This window comes from Danio rerio, chromosome 3 (genome assembly GCF_049306965.1).
Source record: "Danio rerio strain Tuebingen ecotype United States chromosome 3, GRCz12tu, whole genome shotgun sequence".
NCBI lineage: Eukaryota > Metazoa > Chordata > Actinopteri > Cypriniformes > Danionidae > Danio > Danio rerio.
Window position 1 is genome coordinate 39,432,015 of NC_133178.1, and position 17,473 is coordinate 39,449,487.

Here is a 17,473-nt window from a genome sequence, read left to right on the forward strand (position 1 = left end):
AAAAAGCCTGTTTGGATTGTGCTCTGCCTACACACTGACTTAGCCTGGTCTGCCTCTCTTTATTCCTTTTTTTCCATTTGCGTCAGAGCCGATTTTGGCTCTCGCATGTGATATGTCAAGAAACTGACTTCTCTTGCCTTTCCCCACTGCTCTGACTTCTTGACAGTAAAGACAATAAAAGTGCCACAAAAGGATAAATTTATAGAGTAAGGAAGTCTTTTTAAAAAAAAAAGGCAAAGAACCTCCGAATTTCGTCCCTGAGGTTGAGCTTGAATAAGAAGGGGAGTGTAGTTGGAGGCAAAGCCAGTCCCTTTGGGCATAGTGAATAAAAGCCAGTTCAAAGCTCAGTGTGTTTCTCAATAGAGCCCTGTCTTCGTGCTCTTGGGCTGCTGAGACTTTCAGTTTTGCCCCTTTGCCCCCCTTGCATCTCCCCCTACAGCCTAATACTATGTATTTTTAGACTATCCATTATGTTCCGTATTACTAGTGAATGCTTACAGCAAATAACAGTGGTTTATTGAAGGTTTCATTGCATTGGTATTAGTTAATGTTAGCCAAAAACGGCAGCAAATGCAACAACTCCTCAAACTGTTATTGTGGTTAATACCCTTAAAATTTGCATTAAATAAAAACAAACCTTTTTCTAGATGAATATTGCGAGTGATTCATCCATGTATTTTGGTATTACTTAATGTTTTCAAATTTATTGTTTAAAGTTGATTTCCTGTGTAATTTTTGGGTGACGTACTGCATACCAGACTGTTCATTTAGTCCTTTTAAACCTCTTTCTTACAGTCAACTGCAAGCTTGCATTTAGATCTGCCTCCAGTTACAAGCAGTGGACGGAACCAAATCCACACTCTATACCAGGGGTGTCCAAGTTCGGTCCTATAACAGAAGGCGGGTATCCTGCATATTTTAGTTCCAACCCCAATTAAACACACCTGAACCAGCTAATCTAGGTATACTAAAAACTTCCAGGCAGGCGTGTTGTAGGAAGTTGGAGCTAAACCGTGGAGGACACCGGCCCTCCAGGACCAAGTTTGGACTCCCCTGCCCTAGACATCAAAGTATAAAAGAAAATCCTATAATGCCATAAAAAGAAAAGGTCCTATAATGCTGTAATTGAATCCAGGATTGCATATAAAAATGCGGGCCCTGTTTGAGAACAATCCTTTTCACCATATAATTTCCAAAGAATATGTCTAGATTCATTCTAAAGTCACCTCTGAAGTAAATTGAGTTACAAAACATGATGTCCAGGATTTTGATCTCATGACTTTGTCGTGTCTTACAGATACAGCGTTGTGGTGGAGGGCGAAAGGGGGAACAGGCCACATATCTACTGCCTGGAACAGCTGCTACAGGAGGCGGTCAGTATGTCACGCTGCCCTACACCGATCACTGACCCACATACACGTTACGGCTCACCACAACAGGCCTGTGTGTTTTTCTCCGGGCACACTCCACGGTTTCCTCTCTCCGCTAGCAGGCCCGGGGCATGCTGTAATATAGAAGCTGTTTAGCACCTTCCCCTGCTATTAAGCTAAGGGCATGTTTTGCTCCAGTACCTCTGTCTGTTGGTTTAGGCACACACGCTTTTGTGGCTACCGCCTTTCCTTCCTAATGTACCGTTGTAAGCAGACCACTGCCAAGAGCAACCTTAGCCATTACTGCTCCTCCAAGATGGATTGTATAAACAAAATATACATTTCCTCGGCCGAAAATCATTCATTAGTTATTCAGCTAGGAAGAACAATGACTGCGAAGTGTATGAATGCACAAAGGTGTTGATTTAATAATCCTCTGTGATCCACCCTGCCTCTGTCCTACAGATTATTGATGTGAAACCGCCCTCCGTCAGATACCTTCCCCAGGGGACCCGGATTGCAGCCTACTGGAGCCAGCAATACCGTTGCCTCTACCCTGGCACGGTCGTCAGAGGTACGGTTTCGCTGTTCCAGTTAATTGAGCACCTTTCACTGGCTATTACGGACTATTAACCAATGCGTTTTACTGCTCGAATGGAAAAATATTCACAAATGTCCACTGTCCTCTGTACAGAGGCGCAGTATGAAAACCTTTCAGGGTTGTTTCATTTCCTTTAATCTAAATCTTTTAGCCAAGCCCATAAGCACTGCCAGATATACCGAGCTAGGGAATGAGGGATGGTGTGGTTAGCTACATGCAGAGCGCTGCTCTATTATTATTTATTTTCCCTCCTGCTGAGAAAGGAGGGAGCTGGAGACTTGTCAAGAAACTCTTAAAGGGAGGTCTCTGCTACTGCTACTGTCAGCCAATGAGAATGAAAAGGCCCTGTATGAATCGTTGCTGCTGCTTCTACACCGCTGAGAAATATGTGGTCACTCTTTTTGCACAGCCGTATTTGCTGTTTCACTCAGTGGAAATGTAAATTGAGGTGATGCGTGTTCTTTTGCATCAGTCGCCAACCCTGTTACTTGTCCACAGGGAGCCCGGACATGGAAGACGTGGACGATTTGATTACAGTGGAGTTTGATGATGGAGACACCGGACGAATCCCACTCTCTCATATTCGATTGCTACCAGCAGACTACAAGATTCAGTGTGAGTATTCATCGAAGCAGAGGGTACAAGCTGAGGCTTTAAAGAGTGCATGAAATGCTACCTGAATGTCCAAGTTAGGTAAACAAGCCCATATGCACTCTGTTTGATTTGGAGTCCATGTGGCCAATGATTTTTGTTTGGTTTTGCTCTTGAAGCTTGATGATGGATTCAGTAAGATGTTTATCCACTAGTTGCCAGGGGGTTGCATGTGATTGAGGGTGAGACTGAGAAGTTTGAAGGTTTGTGTGTAATATTTAAGAGCACTGGGTAAATATTAATGAGTGTGTGTATGTGTTGGACTGTGGAAATGTTTATGTATGAACATTTTCAAAATATATGAAGCAGAGAAGCACTTGGAAATGTGCCAGCATTTTAGTATTTATTATGTTTGTATCAGTGTAGGGCCTTGTGCTGGTTTTCTAAACTGGATTTATCTGAACAGGTGCGGAACCATCCCCTGCCCTTCTTGTGGCCAGCACCAAAAGGCGAGGAAGGAAGTGCAGTAAGGATGTACCTGATGGCAAAGAGACACCACCTAAAATCACGGAAGAGTCTGCTCCAAAAAGCAAGGGAAGGGGAAGAAAACCCAAACCCAAGCCTGGTAATTTCCAAACGCTGACATTTTGGCTAGTACAGACGAGGCATATTTATCTAAAAGTGGTTATTGCTTTGGTTCAAGTTAAACATTAAGCAGTCACAAGTGGTGTTTCTGAAATGAGAAATGCAGTGATCTTACAAAAGTGGACCGGATTGGTGGTTTCATAGATAGTAAATCACCTTCTTGTGCTTGGAAAGAGCTTACTGTCAGAACAAGGAACAGCTTTTAGCCTCCCAGCATTTTTATAGCGGTAAGTGTGTTTTTGGTCTGGCATATTAAAACCTTCCCTCCTGTGCTGCTTTCCAGAGCCTGAAGCCGCTCCAAAAGAGCATGAAAAGCCCGACACACCAACCCCAACGCAAGTCCCAGAGAGGCCCCTGTCCAGCCAGAAAAGCAGCCCACGGCCAGGTAGAAAAATTAAGCAAGTCGGCACAGCCAGCGTCTCCATCCCCGCATCTAATGAAAACCAGAAGAAAACCACAGGAATCAAGCCTCCAGCCAAAGTGCGTTCCCAGCCCCAGTCTGTCTACTCTCAGCCACTCTATGGAAAAGTTTTGTCTGTGGATCTCTATAATGAGCCCTCCACTTCTCTGGCCTCCTTTATATCCAACAATGAGACTTCTAGTCCCACGGGGAAAGGAAAGACAGTCAAACGCTTGCGAAAGCCCGAGGAGGAGGCATCTGGATTTGGCGTGAAAACGCAACGCAAGCAACCTCAGACTGAGATTCTCATCAAGCTGGACCATGAGGGAGTCATGTCACCTAAAACCAAGAAGACCAAAGCCCTAATGATGATGGAGGGCCAGAACCTATCCAAAAGAGAGAATAAGTCTGTGATGGGTGTCAGCTACACTACTATATCCACTACTGAGAAAACGATAAAGGCTAAAAGCAAGCCGGTTGAAGCAGAGCCTCCAACAGCAGAAAGCGTGTCTACCTATAGTGTTCGTAAGCTTGGGAGCAGCAGTGAGGGTTTGATGAAGGTCAGCAATTCAGGCAAGAAGGAAAAGAAAGATCTGGAGTGCTCCAGCAGCAGTAGCAGCAGCAGCTCGGAGTCAGATGGAGAAGAGGAGCAAGGGGCCACGCAGGAGAAGAAGCCCAAACAAGACTCTGCCAGCTCTATCAGCTCACGGGCATCAAGTCCCACCTCTTCCAGCTCATCTACAAGCAGTTCTTCATCTGGTTCCCACTCCTCCTCATCATCATCATCATCCTCCACCACCAGCGACGAAGAATCCTCTTGTAGCTCAGACGAAGAGCCGGTCGCTGATTCTCAACCATCCCCTGCCGCAGAGCATGTAGCATCTCCAGAGGAGGAAGATGTAAAGGCAAAATCGGGGTCTGCGCCCAACATCCATAAGCTCCAGAAACAATCATCTACAACACAGCAACGGCACCAGCAGAAGACGCCCCAGAGACAGCAGAAGGTGAAGCAGGGTGTCGGTCGCCCCAAAAGACGAGAGGGAATCCATCTTCCAACTACAAAGGAGCTGGCAAAAAGACAGAGACTACCCTCTGTTGAGAACAGACCCAAGATCTCAGCTTTCCTTCCTGCCAGACAGCTGTGGAAGTGGTTCGGAAAGCCTACTCAGGTGAGTTCATGGATTCAAGTTATTGTGTTTCCGACAGTTATGCTAGTGTCAATGGGCTATATGCAAAGCTAGTGTTTTTCAGCCAATGCTTCCAGTGAACGGTTTATGTGATTATTTTCAATTTTATAAGGTTGCTTTTACAGCATCAATGTTGTAAAGGAATTTAAATATGATTAATTAAATAAGCTTAAGTGTCTATTTGGTTGTTAAAGCATAAAAAGAGACAAGCGGTCATTTAATTGCAGGCGCCATCATTAGCAGCAAGCTAGCAGAGAAATTCTATTGACAATATTGGGGTAAATTTAATTTTCATATTTTAAAGACATAGCGCAGAAAAATAGAATGTAATGCAGTGCTTCTTGTTTGGTCTGATATCCAAGGCAAGGCAAGTTTATTTATTTAGAATTTCTAGTTTATATGATCCTAAAGATCTGAGTGATCTGTTAGGTTTGTATTTTGTATTTAGTGATTTATAGACAAGTAATAGTCCTTTAAAATCTATTCTGAATGTAACTGGGAGCCAGTATAAAGACCTGAGGACAGGTGTGATGTGCTCTGATTTCCTGGTTCTGATCCGAATCCTGGCCGCAGCATTCTGGATGAGCTGCAACTGTTTGACTTTCTTTTTGGGAAGGCTTGTTAGGAGATTGTTACAGTAATCCACCCTGCTGCTGATAAAAGCCTTAACAAGTTTCTCTAAATCTTCACTGAAAACAAGCATCTAATTCTTGCAATGTTTTTGAGGTGATAGTATGCTGATTTATTAACTGCTTTGACATGACTATTGAAACTCAGATCTGACTCCAGAGTCACACCAAGATGACCTTATTTTTTGTTGTTTGACTCTTAGTGCCGAGGTATACTTTATATCGTATCTCAGCCAGGCAGTAAAGATCTTAAAAGCTGCGATTTTGTATGGGATGACAATTCACTGGAAGCCCTGGGGCTGGCTGACTAAAATTAAAAGTCCATGTGCATATAACCCACTGGAACTAAATCTCATATTCTGTCTGAAGACTTGCAGAAACTGAAGTCCTGCGCCACATTGCTTACATGCCAAATACATCCATAGTCATGCTAGTTGAATTGTGCGTTGTACGCTTTAGACCATGTGCTTAGATCGTTAAAATAGAGCCCAGAACGTTTTATCCTTGACCAGTATTTGAGCTATTTTATTTCCTTTTACAAAATTATAAATATGATTTATAAAAACAATGTTTTTGTTTTAATTTATCTAGACAAAACCCATCATCAACTCTGGGTTCTATTGCTGTGTATTCAGTAGTTTTTTGTTATCCAGTCTCAGTATTTGTTAATGAATATGAAACTGCAGGGCTAGACCAATGGGCAAACTAATTAGTCCTAAAAAATACAAGTCTGTCAGCTAAGCATTGATATATTTTATTTCTTTTGAACAAATTCTCAACTTTATTAATTGCGTAAATGTTCAGAAATCACACCGTGTGAGATCATAACGTATAAATATATATTTTTTCAATTAATAAAATGATTAATTCTTATTTCAGTCTTGTTATGTATGCGACTGTTACTTAATGTTTGTTTGTTTATTGATTGGTTGATTTATTGGATTACTTTAAAATATATATACCTTCATATAACAAAAGTGAAACGTTTCCATGAAAATTAACCTCTAGGACATAAAATGCCAGAAGAAACAACCATTTGCTTTTTCCTTAACTTTTGACAGAGACGGGGAATGAAAGGGAAGGCGAAGAAGCTTTTCTACAAAGCCATAATGCGTGGGAAGGAAATGATCCGTATTGGAGACTGTGCTGTATTCCTGTCCGCTGGCCGACCCAACCTCCCCTTCATCGGACACATCCAGAGCATGTGGGAGTCCTGGGGAAACAACATGGTGGTCCGTGTAAAATGGTTCTATCATCCTGAGGAAACCAACCCTGGAAAGAAACTTCATGACAAAAAGGTTACTTTCATCTCGCTTTGCTAAACAAGAATAATGGTTTGAGGGCATTTCAATGTGACGTTATTGCTGGAATTGCGCTTGAATTCGTCCCAGTCATTCCTCTCTATCTGGGTTTGTAACTAATCCAATTTTGTTTGCAGAACTGGGATCAAATGTCCGGCCAAAGTCTTCCCGCTGTTCTGCAAGCTTCAAACCAGAGGAAAGACTTCATGGAGGTAAGAAAACCAATCCAGTGAATGGTTTGATCATATTGGCCACGGTGGAAACAGACTGATAGATCTCTCTCTCTGCTTTCTCTTTTCAGCGGGCCCTGTACCAGTCCTCTCACATTGATGAGAACGACGTCCAAACCATTTCCCATAAATGTCTGGTGGTCAGCCTTGAGCAATATGAACAGATGATTAAAACGAAGAAGTATCAGGACAGCGAAGACCTCTACTACCTGGCTGGCACCTATGAACCCACCACTGGAATGATCTTTAACACTGATGGGGTTCCTGTAATCTGCTGAGGATCATCAAATGACACTTGTGAAATGTAACGGATGAGATACAAGGGCTAGACAAACGCATTGGCTTTACCAAATGTCCAACTGTAGAAAGCGTCCAGACAAAGACACAAGCATCATTGAGATTAGAGTCTACGTCAACAGATGTCATTTCTGCGCTTCATTTCAAACATGAAGTTGGTGTAGTAGATTTGTGCTAGCACAGATTCGAAGTCAAGTCTGTTATTGGAGCACCTTGTTTCGAACCAGTGATGTGATTGTGGATGATGTTCAGGAATCTGCAGTCCAATGTTTTAAAGATAGTTAAAACCTGACATAAACGTCTGAAAGGTCAGCTCCGTTTGTCTCGGCAATCACCAGTGGGGATGAAATGGAGGTGACACCACTTCTGCAGGACTTGTTCTCCGGGTGAAAAGGCCTGCTTGGAAGCAGCTTTCTTGGCTGTGGGACCAACAACGGAAAGAGTAATTAAAGCTGGCAGGCCATGTCACACTTCTGCCCAGAGAGCCGTCTTCACCACGCACTCCGCTGTCCAGTTACTACTGGTAAAACCCTGCCAGAACTTCAAGGGCTGGCTAATGAAATCGGACGGGTAAAATGATACCAGACGTGAAGCTGCAGCCCATGTGAGAAGCACTTAAAAGAAGGGACAGACCTGTGGTCTGCGAGCCTGCAAGGACTGTTTATTAATAGGAAAGTGTGAGTCACTTTTCCACTGAGCGGCCTAGAAGATCTATCAGAATATTTATATATGATCCTCGGCAAGAAGGTTTCTTTTTATGAGTCAAGGCCTCTACTGAGATGAAGACAGACGCAGATGACGCCCGTTTGTAAATACATGCATACAAGCTATATATATATATGATATGATATGGACAAATATTTTATTTTGGTGTACCATAGATTTATGTGACAGTAATTTTTTTAAAGCAGCAAAAGATAAAAAAAAAAGCTTTAATAAACTGTGAATAAAGTTTAAATGTTAACAGATATCAGGAACTAGTTTTAGAGTACAGGTCTTGTTAGTTGTTACTGGAATCTCAGATGCCCACTACATTGACGACGTAATGTAATCTTGATATCAAAACTACTATTACAGGACAGACGGTTTGTGGGATTTGACAGTGTTCGAAGCCAGTTGTCCCATAATGCAGTTTTACAACAGAAAGCACTTAAATTCTGCCCATGGTCTTACACGGGACAGACTTCCCTTGACAATCCCCTTTTGCAGGTGGACGTGAAAACTGTTCTAGTTCTCTCATTGCTTCTCAGGGTCAGTGAGAGATGGAGAACGACGGTTTAAAAGCACCATATAATCAAGCGGCGCTTGCTTATCATGTCTATTTTACTTGCTTTCCCTTTTTCTTGAATTATCCCCCACTGAAAGCAATTACATCTCATGCATGAAAGCACTTTCTTCGCGTAAACAAACAAGCAACGGCCCAGGTGACGTTATCTGTTAGCCCTGAAAGTTGAAAGCAGAGTTGTTTTCTGCCTTTCTCGCATCTACGTTTTTTTTTTATTCTCCATCTCGCCTTTTTGCTCGCCGTTATTCCAAGCCGTTTTCTGGTTTGTTCTTAATAGCCTTAACCTTGCCTCCCTAAAAGCTGCCGTGTACCGGCAGAATCAAAGCCTGAATGTTGTCTTTGAAAATAGGTCCTACTGATTGATATTGTGCTGCGGAGAAAGTGCCATCCGTCATCAGAGGCTGTTAGGACCAGGCTATGTATTCGCTGCTTCTCTAATCAAGACCAGTCAAATGTATTTGATTTATGGCTTCCTCGCATGGATGAAGAGATTAGCGAACACCTTATTTGCTTAATTGTAATTACGGTTCTTATTTGTGCCTCATTTTTACGGTTCATAGAGGGAGATATGAATGTTGTTTTTCTTTCTTTTTAGAGTGAACACGTGCAGCATGTGTACTGTTCGATGCTGGAAGGAACAGTTTTGTTGAACGATCTGTATATCGTTTTAGTTTTTTTAATATCGAATCAAATACGACTCGTTGATCTGTGCTTGTCTTTTTGTACTCGTTACCAAGATATTTAGAAAGCATAAGAGGGTTAGAGGCTACTTTTTTTCCAGAAGGTGCCCTGCCAAACCTTTTTTTTTTTTTTTTTTACTGTAATTCGTTCTACCTCCCACCTTGGTTTAACGTTTCATGTTTTGTCTTTGTTTTTTAACACTTGTTAAAGAAATCTCACTGCATGTGGGCTTTTAAAATATTGCCTGTTTTTAAATCAGTTTGCCATGATGTCTCCGTGAACGATGCTGATTTGATCCTTTGTATCATTGATTAATTTTCCCCTGTTTTTTGAGGGAGGACAGTGAGCTCAAGAAGGGTATGGACACTAGACACTTCCAATCTTTTGGATTGGAAAATATTTGGCCTACTCAGTATTTCTGAAATGTCTTTATATTATAGAAATGTTGACACTATTACGGTCTGAAATATATATATATATATTTTTTGTCATGTATGTTTCATATTGCATTGCCCAGTCTCTCTTAAAGAGATATTATCTTGTTGATATTCAATAGGTTGTATTTCTTAACATGTTTTGTCATTGTATGTGTGCTCTTGAGGCTTAAAACAGATATTCAGCCTATTTCCGGACTCTCTTTTTTTTTCTCCAAGTCACCTAATTTGGTCGATGATTTTACACACACCCAAAGCTAATTCAAATGCCAAATGATCTTCGAATGCACAGTGAATCTGAAGCAACATTAAGCAAGCTCGTTTAGATTTGACACAGTCTTTGTAAATGCAGATCTGTGTTGAAGTGATATCTTTGCCTGTTTAGTGAGTTGTACAATTTAAGTGCCCCTCAATACAAAACGTTTACACGGAGCTTGAGTCAAACTGTAAAGCACTTTTTAGAGTATTTTTGTCTGCATGTATTAGAAATCGCATATATATGCTTCTAGGAATACTATTAGAGCAATCAAAAGTATATTTTGCTTATTGTGATGTAGTGTAACGTGAATAGAGGTCGAAGTCCATCCCTGTATTGGACAGTGGCCTCTGCTGGTAGCAGTAATATGGGATAAATCTGCTACTCGTCCAGGGTCCGTTTGAGTGTATCTTTTATGATGTATAAGGTTTAACTGGCGTATTAGAAAACAGTGTATAGCCGAGTAGACGCGTAATACAGTTCACTGTTTGCATGATTCTGTTTTTTTTTTTCTTCCTTTCTTTATGACATTCCCCCTCTCGGAACAATCGTCCTCCATGCTTAATGTGCAATACTGCTGAATTTGGATTTTGTGAGGTAGCTGCTAGTGAGGGAAGGAACGTGTTCATGAATGTGGGAGATGAGAGAAAGTTAGTGTGGACTGGAGGCTGGTCCTTCACTGGTCTTCATCTGCTGTTCCTTCAGCATTGGTATGGTCCTGTTACAAAAAAATAAACTAATAATAATAATGATGAAATCTAAAAAGCTATAGTTTTGAAGTTATTGTTTGAAATTTTAAAGCATCAAGGTTTTGTAAATGATCCTTTATGAGAGGGGGAGATGAGTATGGATATACTTTGTACACATTTAATCTTGTATAAAAAAAAATGAAACAAAATGATGAAATAAATTTTTTTTAGAAAACTGAAACCATTATTAAAGATTGCTGTTGACTTGTGTGTATTGGAACTTAATGGAATTGGATTTGTTTCTGTTTTGCTTGTTTTTTTACAGATGCAACCAGCATTATCAGTGTTTTTCAATTCTTTTAGTATCAGTATTTTCTAGTTCATCAATAAACGTCATGAAATGGAACTGAGTTTGTCGCAATCTTTTATCGGTGGCGCTGAAGTGCAGCTACAGCCCTGTTTATACTTGGTGGATTGGATCACAAGTAAACAAGGGGGCTACATTATTACTTATCCTGCATGAAATTAGATGTCTGAAATTGTGATGAATTCAAGGAATGAAACACATGATGCTGAACGTAATGTTTATATACAGTTGAAGTCTGAATTATTAGCCCCCGTTTATATTTTCCCCATTTTCTGTTTAACGGAGGGATTATCTCAACACATTTTAAAACATAATAGTTTTAATAACTCATTTCTAATAACTGATTTATTTTATCTTTGCCATGATGACAGTAAATAATATTTGACTAGATATTTTTCAAGACACTTCTATACAGCTTAAAGTGACATTTAAAGGCTTAACTAGGTTAATTAGGCAGGTCATTGTGTAACGCTGGTTTTTTTCTGAAGACTATCGGGAAAAAAATAGCTTGAAGGGGCTTATAATTGACCTTAAAATGGTGTTTAAAAAATGTAAAACTGCTTCAATTCTAGTCTAAATGAAACAAATAAGACTTTCTCCAGAAGAAAAAAATGTTATTAGACAGGTGTAAATTTCCTTGCTCTGTTAAACATCATTTGAGAAATATTTGCAAAAAGATAAAGGGGGCTAATAATTTTGACCTCAACTGTGCATAATGTTTCCCTTCAGACCCTAAAAAATGAAACTTGCTTTCATTACTAAAATGAACTTTGGACCAGTTCTATGTCCAACACGCTAGTGATTTGATTCTTTCCGCAGATGAAGGTTTGGTCACTGCAGACCTTTCAGTCCAAATGTGTGAGACACAGATCTTTACACTGTTCAGCTCTGCACTAAAGATCAATTCCAGCTGCAGTGTTGAACCATTTGGCCATTGAACTTCCCCACAGTTTTCTGTCCACTCTTGTTTTTGTCTTTCCTTTCAATTTTTTGGAAATCACAGGTGTGTAATGATCAGCTTCTCTTGATGTGGCTCAAATGTTCTCTGGTCTTCATCTGGCCATTCTGTCAAAGGGTTTCAGTCACTTTGGAAAGGATCACCATATTGCGAGCTCTGTGAAAGCTGGAAAAATTTGGCTGCCACTTAGAGTTTATCAAATAATATGGAAATTACTACCAGGTGTTGAGTAACACCAAAAACGATCTGAATGAGTTCTCCTACTTTGATTAGAGCCTTTTTTTAAACGTTAAACTGTTACAAGGTTTTATCATTTTCTTCAGAATTTATGTAACTCATGGCATGCTTAAACTGCTCCTTTACTGGTGTTAAGATCAAATAGTACCAAGGATAGGGAAAAATCAGAGCATTCTCAGCGCCTCACTAGACTGCTGCCACTTAAAAACTGTGAAGCTTCCATTCACTACAACAGAAAAGAAATTCTGTTTCGGGGAAAATACTACAGTGGACACATGCCCTGGCCTAAGTGCTAACCTCAGTTTGATTAACCGTATTATTCTGATGACAGTATATAGGCCTATTCTGGTCTTATGATCTAATATTGCAAAATTAACTAGCAGTACATATTGGGACGAATAAGGACATTGAAAAATTAATACAGAGCAGCAGCTTTCATTTCGAGTGGGGTCTGGATGCAGACCTAGTGCAGTGCAATCGCAGCTGCATCCAATGCTTTTTAAAGCGCTCACCTAACCCTACCCGTCACAGTAACGTCACTCACTCCATTGAGTGCACTGTGTTCGACATTGCATGGCTGAGTGATGCAATCTCAGCCCGCAAAATCTAGGTTGCATCCAGATACTATTGTTCATTTCTGCTATATAGCCAGTCTGAAGACGATCAGGAGGCTGTAACCTTTGCATTTAATAAAACTCTAAGCAAGTATCGATAATGTGCAGAACAGTACAGAACATGGTGATTTTTCTCCCTACACGCATATCGTCTCTTCAGATCTGCCAAGTTTGAACTGATTAATTCTGTGTGTGATTTTTCTTAAATTGTGAATTGGTTTTTTTTGGGGTTTTTCCAAACCAAACAAAGTCATCAAAAGCAGACAAGCTCAAAACACTTAAACTACATTTAGACCTGTATTTATGGTCATCCACTTTGCATCCAAATCGCATGTTAGGTGTAAACACCCTATAATTCACATTGTGTCTGAGAGGCTTTTTTCAGTTTATTCATGACATTTTCCATTTGTAAAATGTTTTTATTATTATTATTATTATTGGTAGTATTTATTAAATGCATTTTTATATTCGTTTGAATAAAAGCAAGTTAAGATTTGTCCACCTGTCAGGTTTTGGAGACGTATGCATCACCATGTGGGGCATAAGAATAGGACGTGTGTTTGGATATACTGTAACTCAGTAGTTTGACCACACTTAGGACTGAATTTAGAAATAGTTTTGAAACAAATCTTTGAGCTTAACAGACAAAATAAAATGTTTAGGCTAATGGATGTCTGTAGTGGAGTGTAAAACACCGTCTCCTTATCCACGACAGTAAAGTAGTAAAGCGTAAAAGTAAAGAGGTCAAATGGAGGAGGCTCGTTCTTTATCCTCGCGCTGCAGATGGTCTGTTTAACTGTTTTCTCGCTAGTGAAGCGTTCAGTTATTTTTAAAAATAGCAAATGCCACTGACTCTAAAAGGGAATGGGAGCTAAGACTCTGATTAGTTTAATGCATGCTATGCTCAAAACACACCGATAACTCATTAAGAGAATAAGCACAACCCTGTTTCACCATGCGCTATAACATATTTTTCAGTCTTTAAAATAGCAAAAGTGCCTAGATTATTAAAATAGAGCCCTAAATCTGTATTACTTCAGATCAGTGGATCCAAATTCTTTTTGTAGAACTGATATTACGACCTGATGAGCTCTTTACTGCTCTTGTCATTTACTGCAAATGTGCTTTTTAAGAGGCCTGTAAAGGATGAGCAATCTTCCAACATACTGAAATTTCAGTCAATTGACGACGAGCTTCATCTTCCAACATGTCAGCCACTGACGTCCACATTGAGGAAAAATTAATGTTGATGCTATGAAAACATTGTGGTACTCTATATTGAATGAGTGTTGTTTGTGTTATGGTAGTCCTTGAGCCATTTAACTGGCATTGGAATGTTTTCCCCCCTTCCTTTAAAAAAATCCCATTTCTGAAAGAGCGTTTTTCAGCATGCGTGATGATTCATTGCTCACACTGCGCCATTCACAGTGGTGCAATAGATTCAAAAGGTCACCAGGGTGTTTTGTTAGGCAAGAGGTGGTTTCTGAGTCTCCCTCGTGAGCAATCACATTCATCAGGATACCATTTTAAAGCTTCCTGGAACAATTTTCAATTTATAGCAGCTGTTGTTCCATTGAGATCATTTCGCTAATGCTAGTGCAACAACTTGAGCGAATTCGCCAACAAACTAAACTTGCTCTGAGGAAGGGGAAAAAAAAATTGAATTCCCGAGCAATTAAATTTACCAAGGGAATGGTGTTTGCAGCGTTGACCATTCATAAATAATTTCTTCAAGTGGAAATGAGCTGTCTCTCTGCCAAAACAGCAAAACATGTTTGTGTATACGCTGATCTTTAGTCTACCAGAGCGAAATGGAGCTAAAGTGCTCTCTTTGGAGGAAACTCTTATTATTAGTGGGCTGGTTTGACTGATCTCGCTGTATGAAAGCATCTGAGCTGCTGCTAAATAAGGAAGAGATTGCATTTTAAGTGCTTGTGAAATCAGAAAGAAAGCGTACATTGTTTTGTCACAAATCATGCTGAATTCCAACCCCTTTGGCTTGTTTCTTTATCCATCAAAAAGCACAACGTCTCAATTTTCATTAACGCTGCAGATGAGATTTGAAAATGCACGTCTTTGCTTTTGCTTGTAGTGGCATAAAATTAGCATAATGCAATCTAATGGAAGTGCTCCTTAAATTTTATTACTGACAGAATGGTTCTTGCATATTGAGGCGTACATCATGAATTCTCGTATTTCTTTAACGTTTTACATACAAAAAAGTATGTGTGATATTTTTAGACAACATTATGCCTTGTGTTATTTCCAAGGAAAAGAAATCTGAGTGAAAACATGAAAAAAATCTAAAACTTCAACGACAATACTGGTAGGAAGGAACATTTAGATTAAAAAGCCCCTATTAAGCATTATAAAACGTCATATTTTGGTTTTGGGGTCTCCAACAACAGTCTGATATGGATATTGATGTAATGTGCACTTGTTGTTCTGTGAATATTGAAATAGTTACTCATCTGTTTTGGCACTGCCTCTTTGTCTAACGTTTCTGGTCTGACATTTGTAATTTTATTGCAGAAAAAAATTGAGAAAGATTTTAAGTTATTTTATAAGGATGTTGTTTTTGGCCTTTATGACCTCAGCAGAACGAAAACTATGCCTAATGAAACTTTCACTATTAATCTCATTCTTTTGGCAAAATTTTACATTCGTAAATGTAAATTTGTGCATTCTAAAACATATTGTATTGCTTTAACAAAGAGGTCAAGCAATATGTCAACTCGATTAAGCATTATTTTAATCAAAAGGCAACAAAAACTCTGGATGTTTGTAAACACTTTGATATCTTTTTGTAAATCCATGCTTCCCCTGGCAAAATGTGATGATGTGTGTCTTTTCAGTCACAAACTGAAAAAAATGCATGCAAGGTCGAAAAACACTTTGATTGTCTTATAAAATGCATTTATTTTTACCTAATTATTCCCAACAACTCCCATATGATGCGTTCAGTGATTCATTTTCTCCCAAACTCCTCATTTGCATGAGGTTAATCTGCGCTGATTGGTCCGATGACCTAGTCTGTAGTGATTGGTTGACTGGGTTCAGTGCTAGACAGAGAAACGCCCACCATGGCTATGAAGTTGCACAGAGTATGTGAGAGCCCATTGCAGGAATGTAATAAAGCACTGCAGTTAAACACCAGCATACTGCTCTACTCTTAACCCTAACCCAAGTGATAACAACAAACATTCAGTATTAATCCACTGTGGCAAAATTGAACTATTTTGAAAATTGAACGCGCCACACGTGTGAATAACAGCTGATGGTGGCCATAGCAAAGATAAATGGCAGAGAATTGAGTTCAGAAACGTATTTAAATTGGTAAAGGAAGAAGCACGCGTCATGTTTTTAACGTAATTTTGGACGCAATATGTGTACAGCCCCAAAAAGATTTAACCTGAGAGATACAGAACAAGCACTGATCTATAATAGATATGTGATTACAAGCCACGTGAAGCGATTACAAGTTACAACACACTATTAAAAATACACTATTTGCAAACTACACAAAACGAGGAAACTATTTTAATTACACCTACATGTTACGATTCGGAGGAAGAGGAAAATGGTCCATGTGAACTGCAGCAGTTACTGACAAAGTCTGACAAAGTGTCATACATAATAGTCTCTGCTGCTTTTTCCTTTAATAGCAAACAGTCTGCAAATCTCGATTTGCAGCGTAGATTATTGCATCAAAAATCCGAAAAATGACAGCAGCAAAACCAGCTCTAGGTTGGCTTTACTGTGGTATTGTTGTGAAAATGAACTTTACCCCTTTATTCCCCACAGCCGAACCTCCATCAGTCAGTGATCGTCATCTTCGCGTCATGATCAGTCCCGTGATCCCCCACGCTTCGATAGTGTCTGAAGGGAAAGGCGCGTTCACGTTTTACTGGATGTGGCACTACATATTTGATAATGTACTGTATGGACGTCAACACGTTCAGACAAACTCAACACAATTAATTAATTCGACTCCGAGTCAAATATTTCGTTAAAGAATAAATAGTTTTAAACTGTGCACTTTCGGATTTAAACCTCAGCTGGATGTTTCCATTTACTTAGTGCTGTGTTACGCACTGCATTAAAGCTCATTTTCAAAAACCCATGATAGAGGCTCTTTAAACTAAATAAATATGAATGATATACAGTATATTGGTGGATTATTGTATAGTGGTTAACTTTTAATATAAGAAAACGAATACAGTTTTATTCTGAGGTGTTGCTAATATCTGTTCTACACTAAATAACATCTATAGTTGATTTTTTTCCTATTAATTAAATGTTATTTTGTTTTCTCATAACACATTCACAGGGGTGTACTCATTTATCATGATTTTGCCTTTAGTAAAACAGATTTGCACATATGTCATTGTATATAACACTATGGAAAGTATAAAATTAGTGTTTGGGGCATAAACTTGTTTACGCTGAGCATTAAATAGATATATTTGAATGATGGCAGGAAAAAAAATTCGCACTGAACTATCCCTTTAACTCCAAGAGTATTTCAGCCGGTTTTCACAATCCATGATGGATCACTTTCATAAGACAAGGGGAAACAAATCCCTCCATATCTCCAGAGTCGAGACATTCGCAAGTGTGGCGTACGAGGTGCTGAGATCCACTCAAACTAAAGATATGTTTGAACCTGCTGCTTTGATGTCAAGTCAACACATCAGAATG

General features: G+C 39.6%; 1 protein-coding gene across 12 annotated transcripts in view; it reads left to right on the plus strand.

The window, feature by feature from the left end:
* tnrc18 (trinucleotide repeat containing 18) overlaps positions 1 to 11,002 on the plus strand; it is a 104,956-nt gene extending 93,954 nt beyond the window's left edge. For all 12 annotated transcript variants that reach the window (XM_073944917.1, XM_073944922.1, XM_073944919.1 and 9 more), the window contains exons 23-30: positions 1,298 to 1,373; positions 1,836 to 1,944; positions 2,470 to 2,586; positions 3,029 to 3,187; positions 3,491 to 4,776; positions 6,485 to 6,721; positions 6,862 to 6,936; positions 7,026 to 11,002. In XM_073944917.1, coding sequence (XP_073801018.1) covers positions 1,298 to 1,373; positions 1,836 to 1,944; positions 2,470 to 2,586; positions 3,029 to 3,187; positions 3,491 to 4,776; positions 6,485 to 6,721; positions 6,862 to 6,936; positions 7,026 to 7,232 — 2,266 coding nt within the window. In that variant the 3' untranslated portion in view covers positions 7,233 to 11,002. The remainder of the gene's footprint in view (positions 1 to 1,297; positions 1,374 to 1,835; positions 1,945 to 2,469; positions 2,587 to 3,028; positions 3,188 to 3,490; positions 4,777 to 6,484; positions 6,722 to 6,861; positions 6,937 to 7,025) is intronic.
* The last annotated feature ends 6,471 nt before the right edge of the window (positions 11,003 to 17,473 follow it).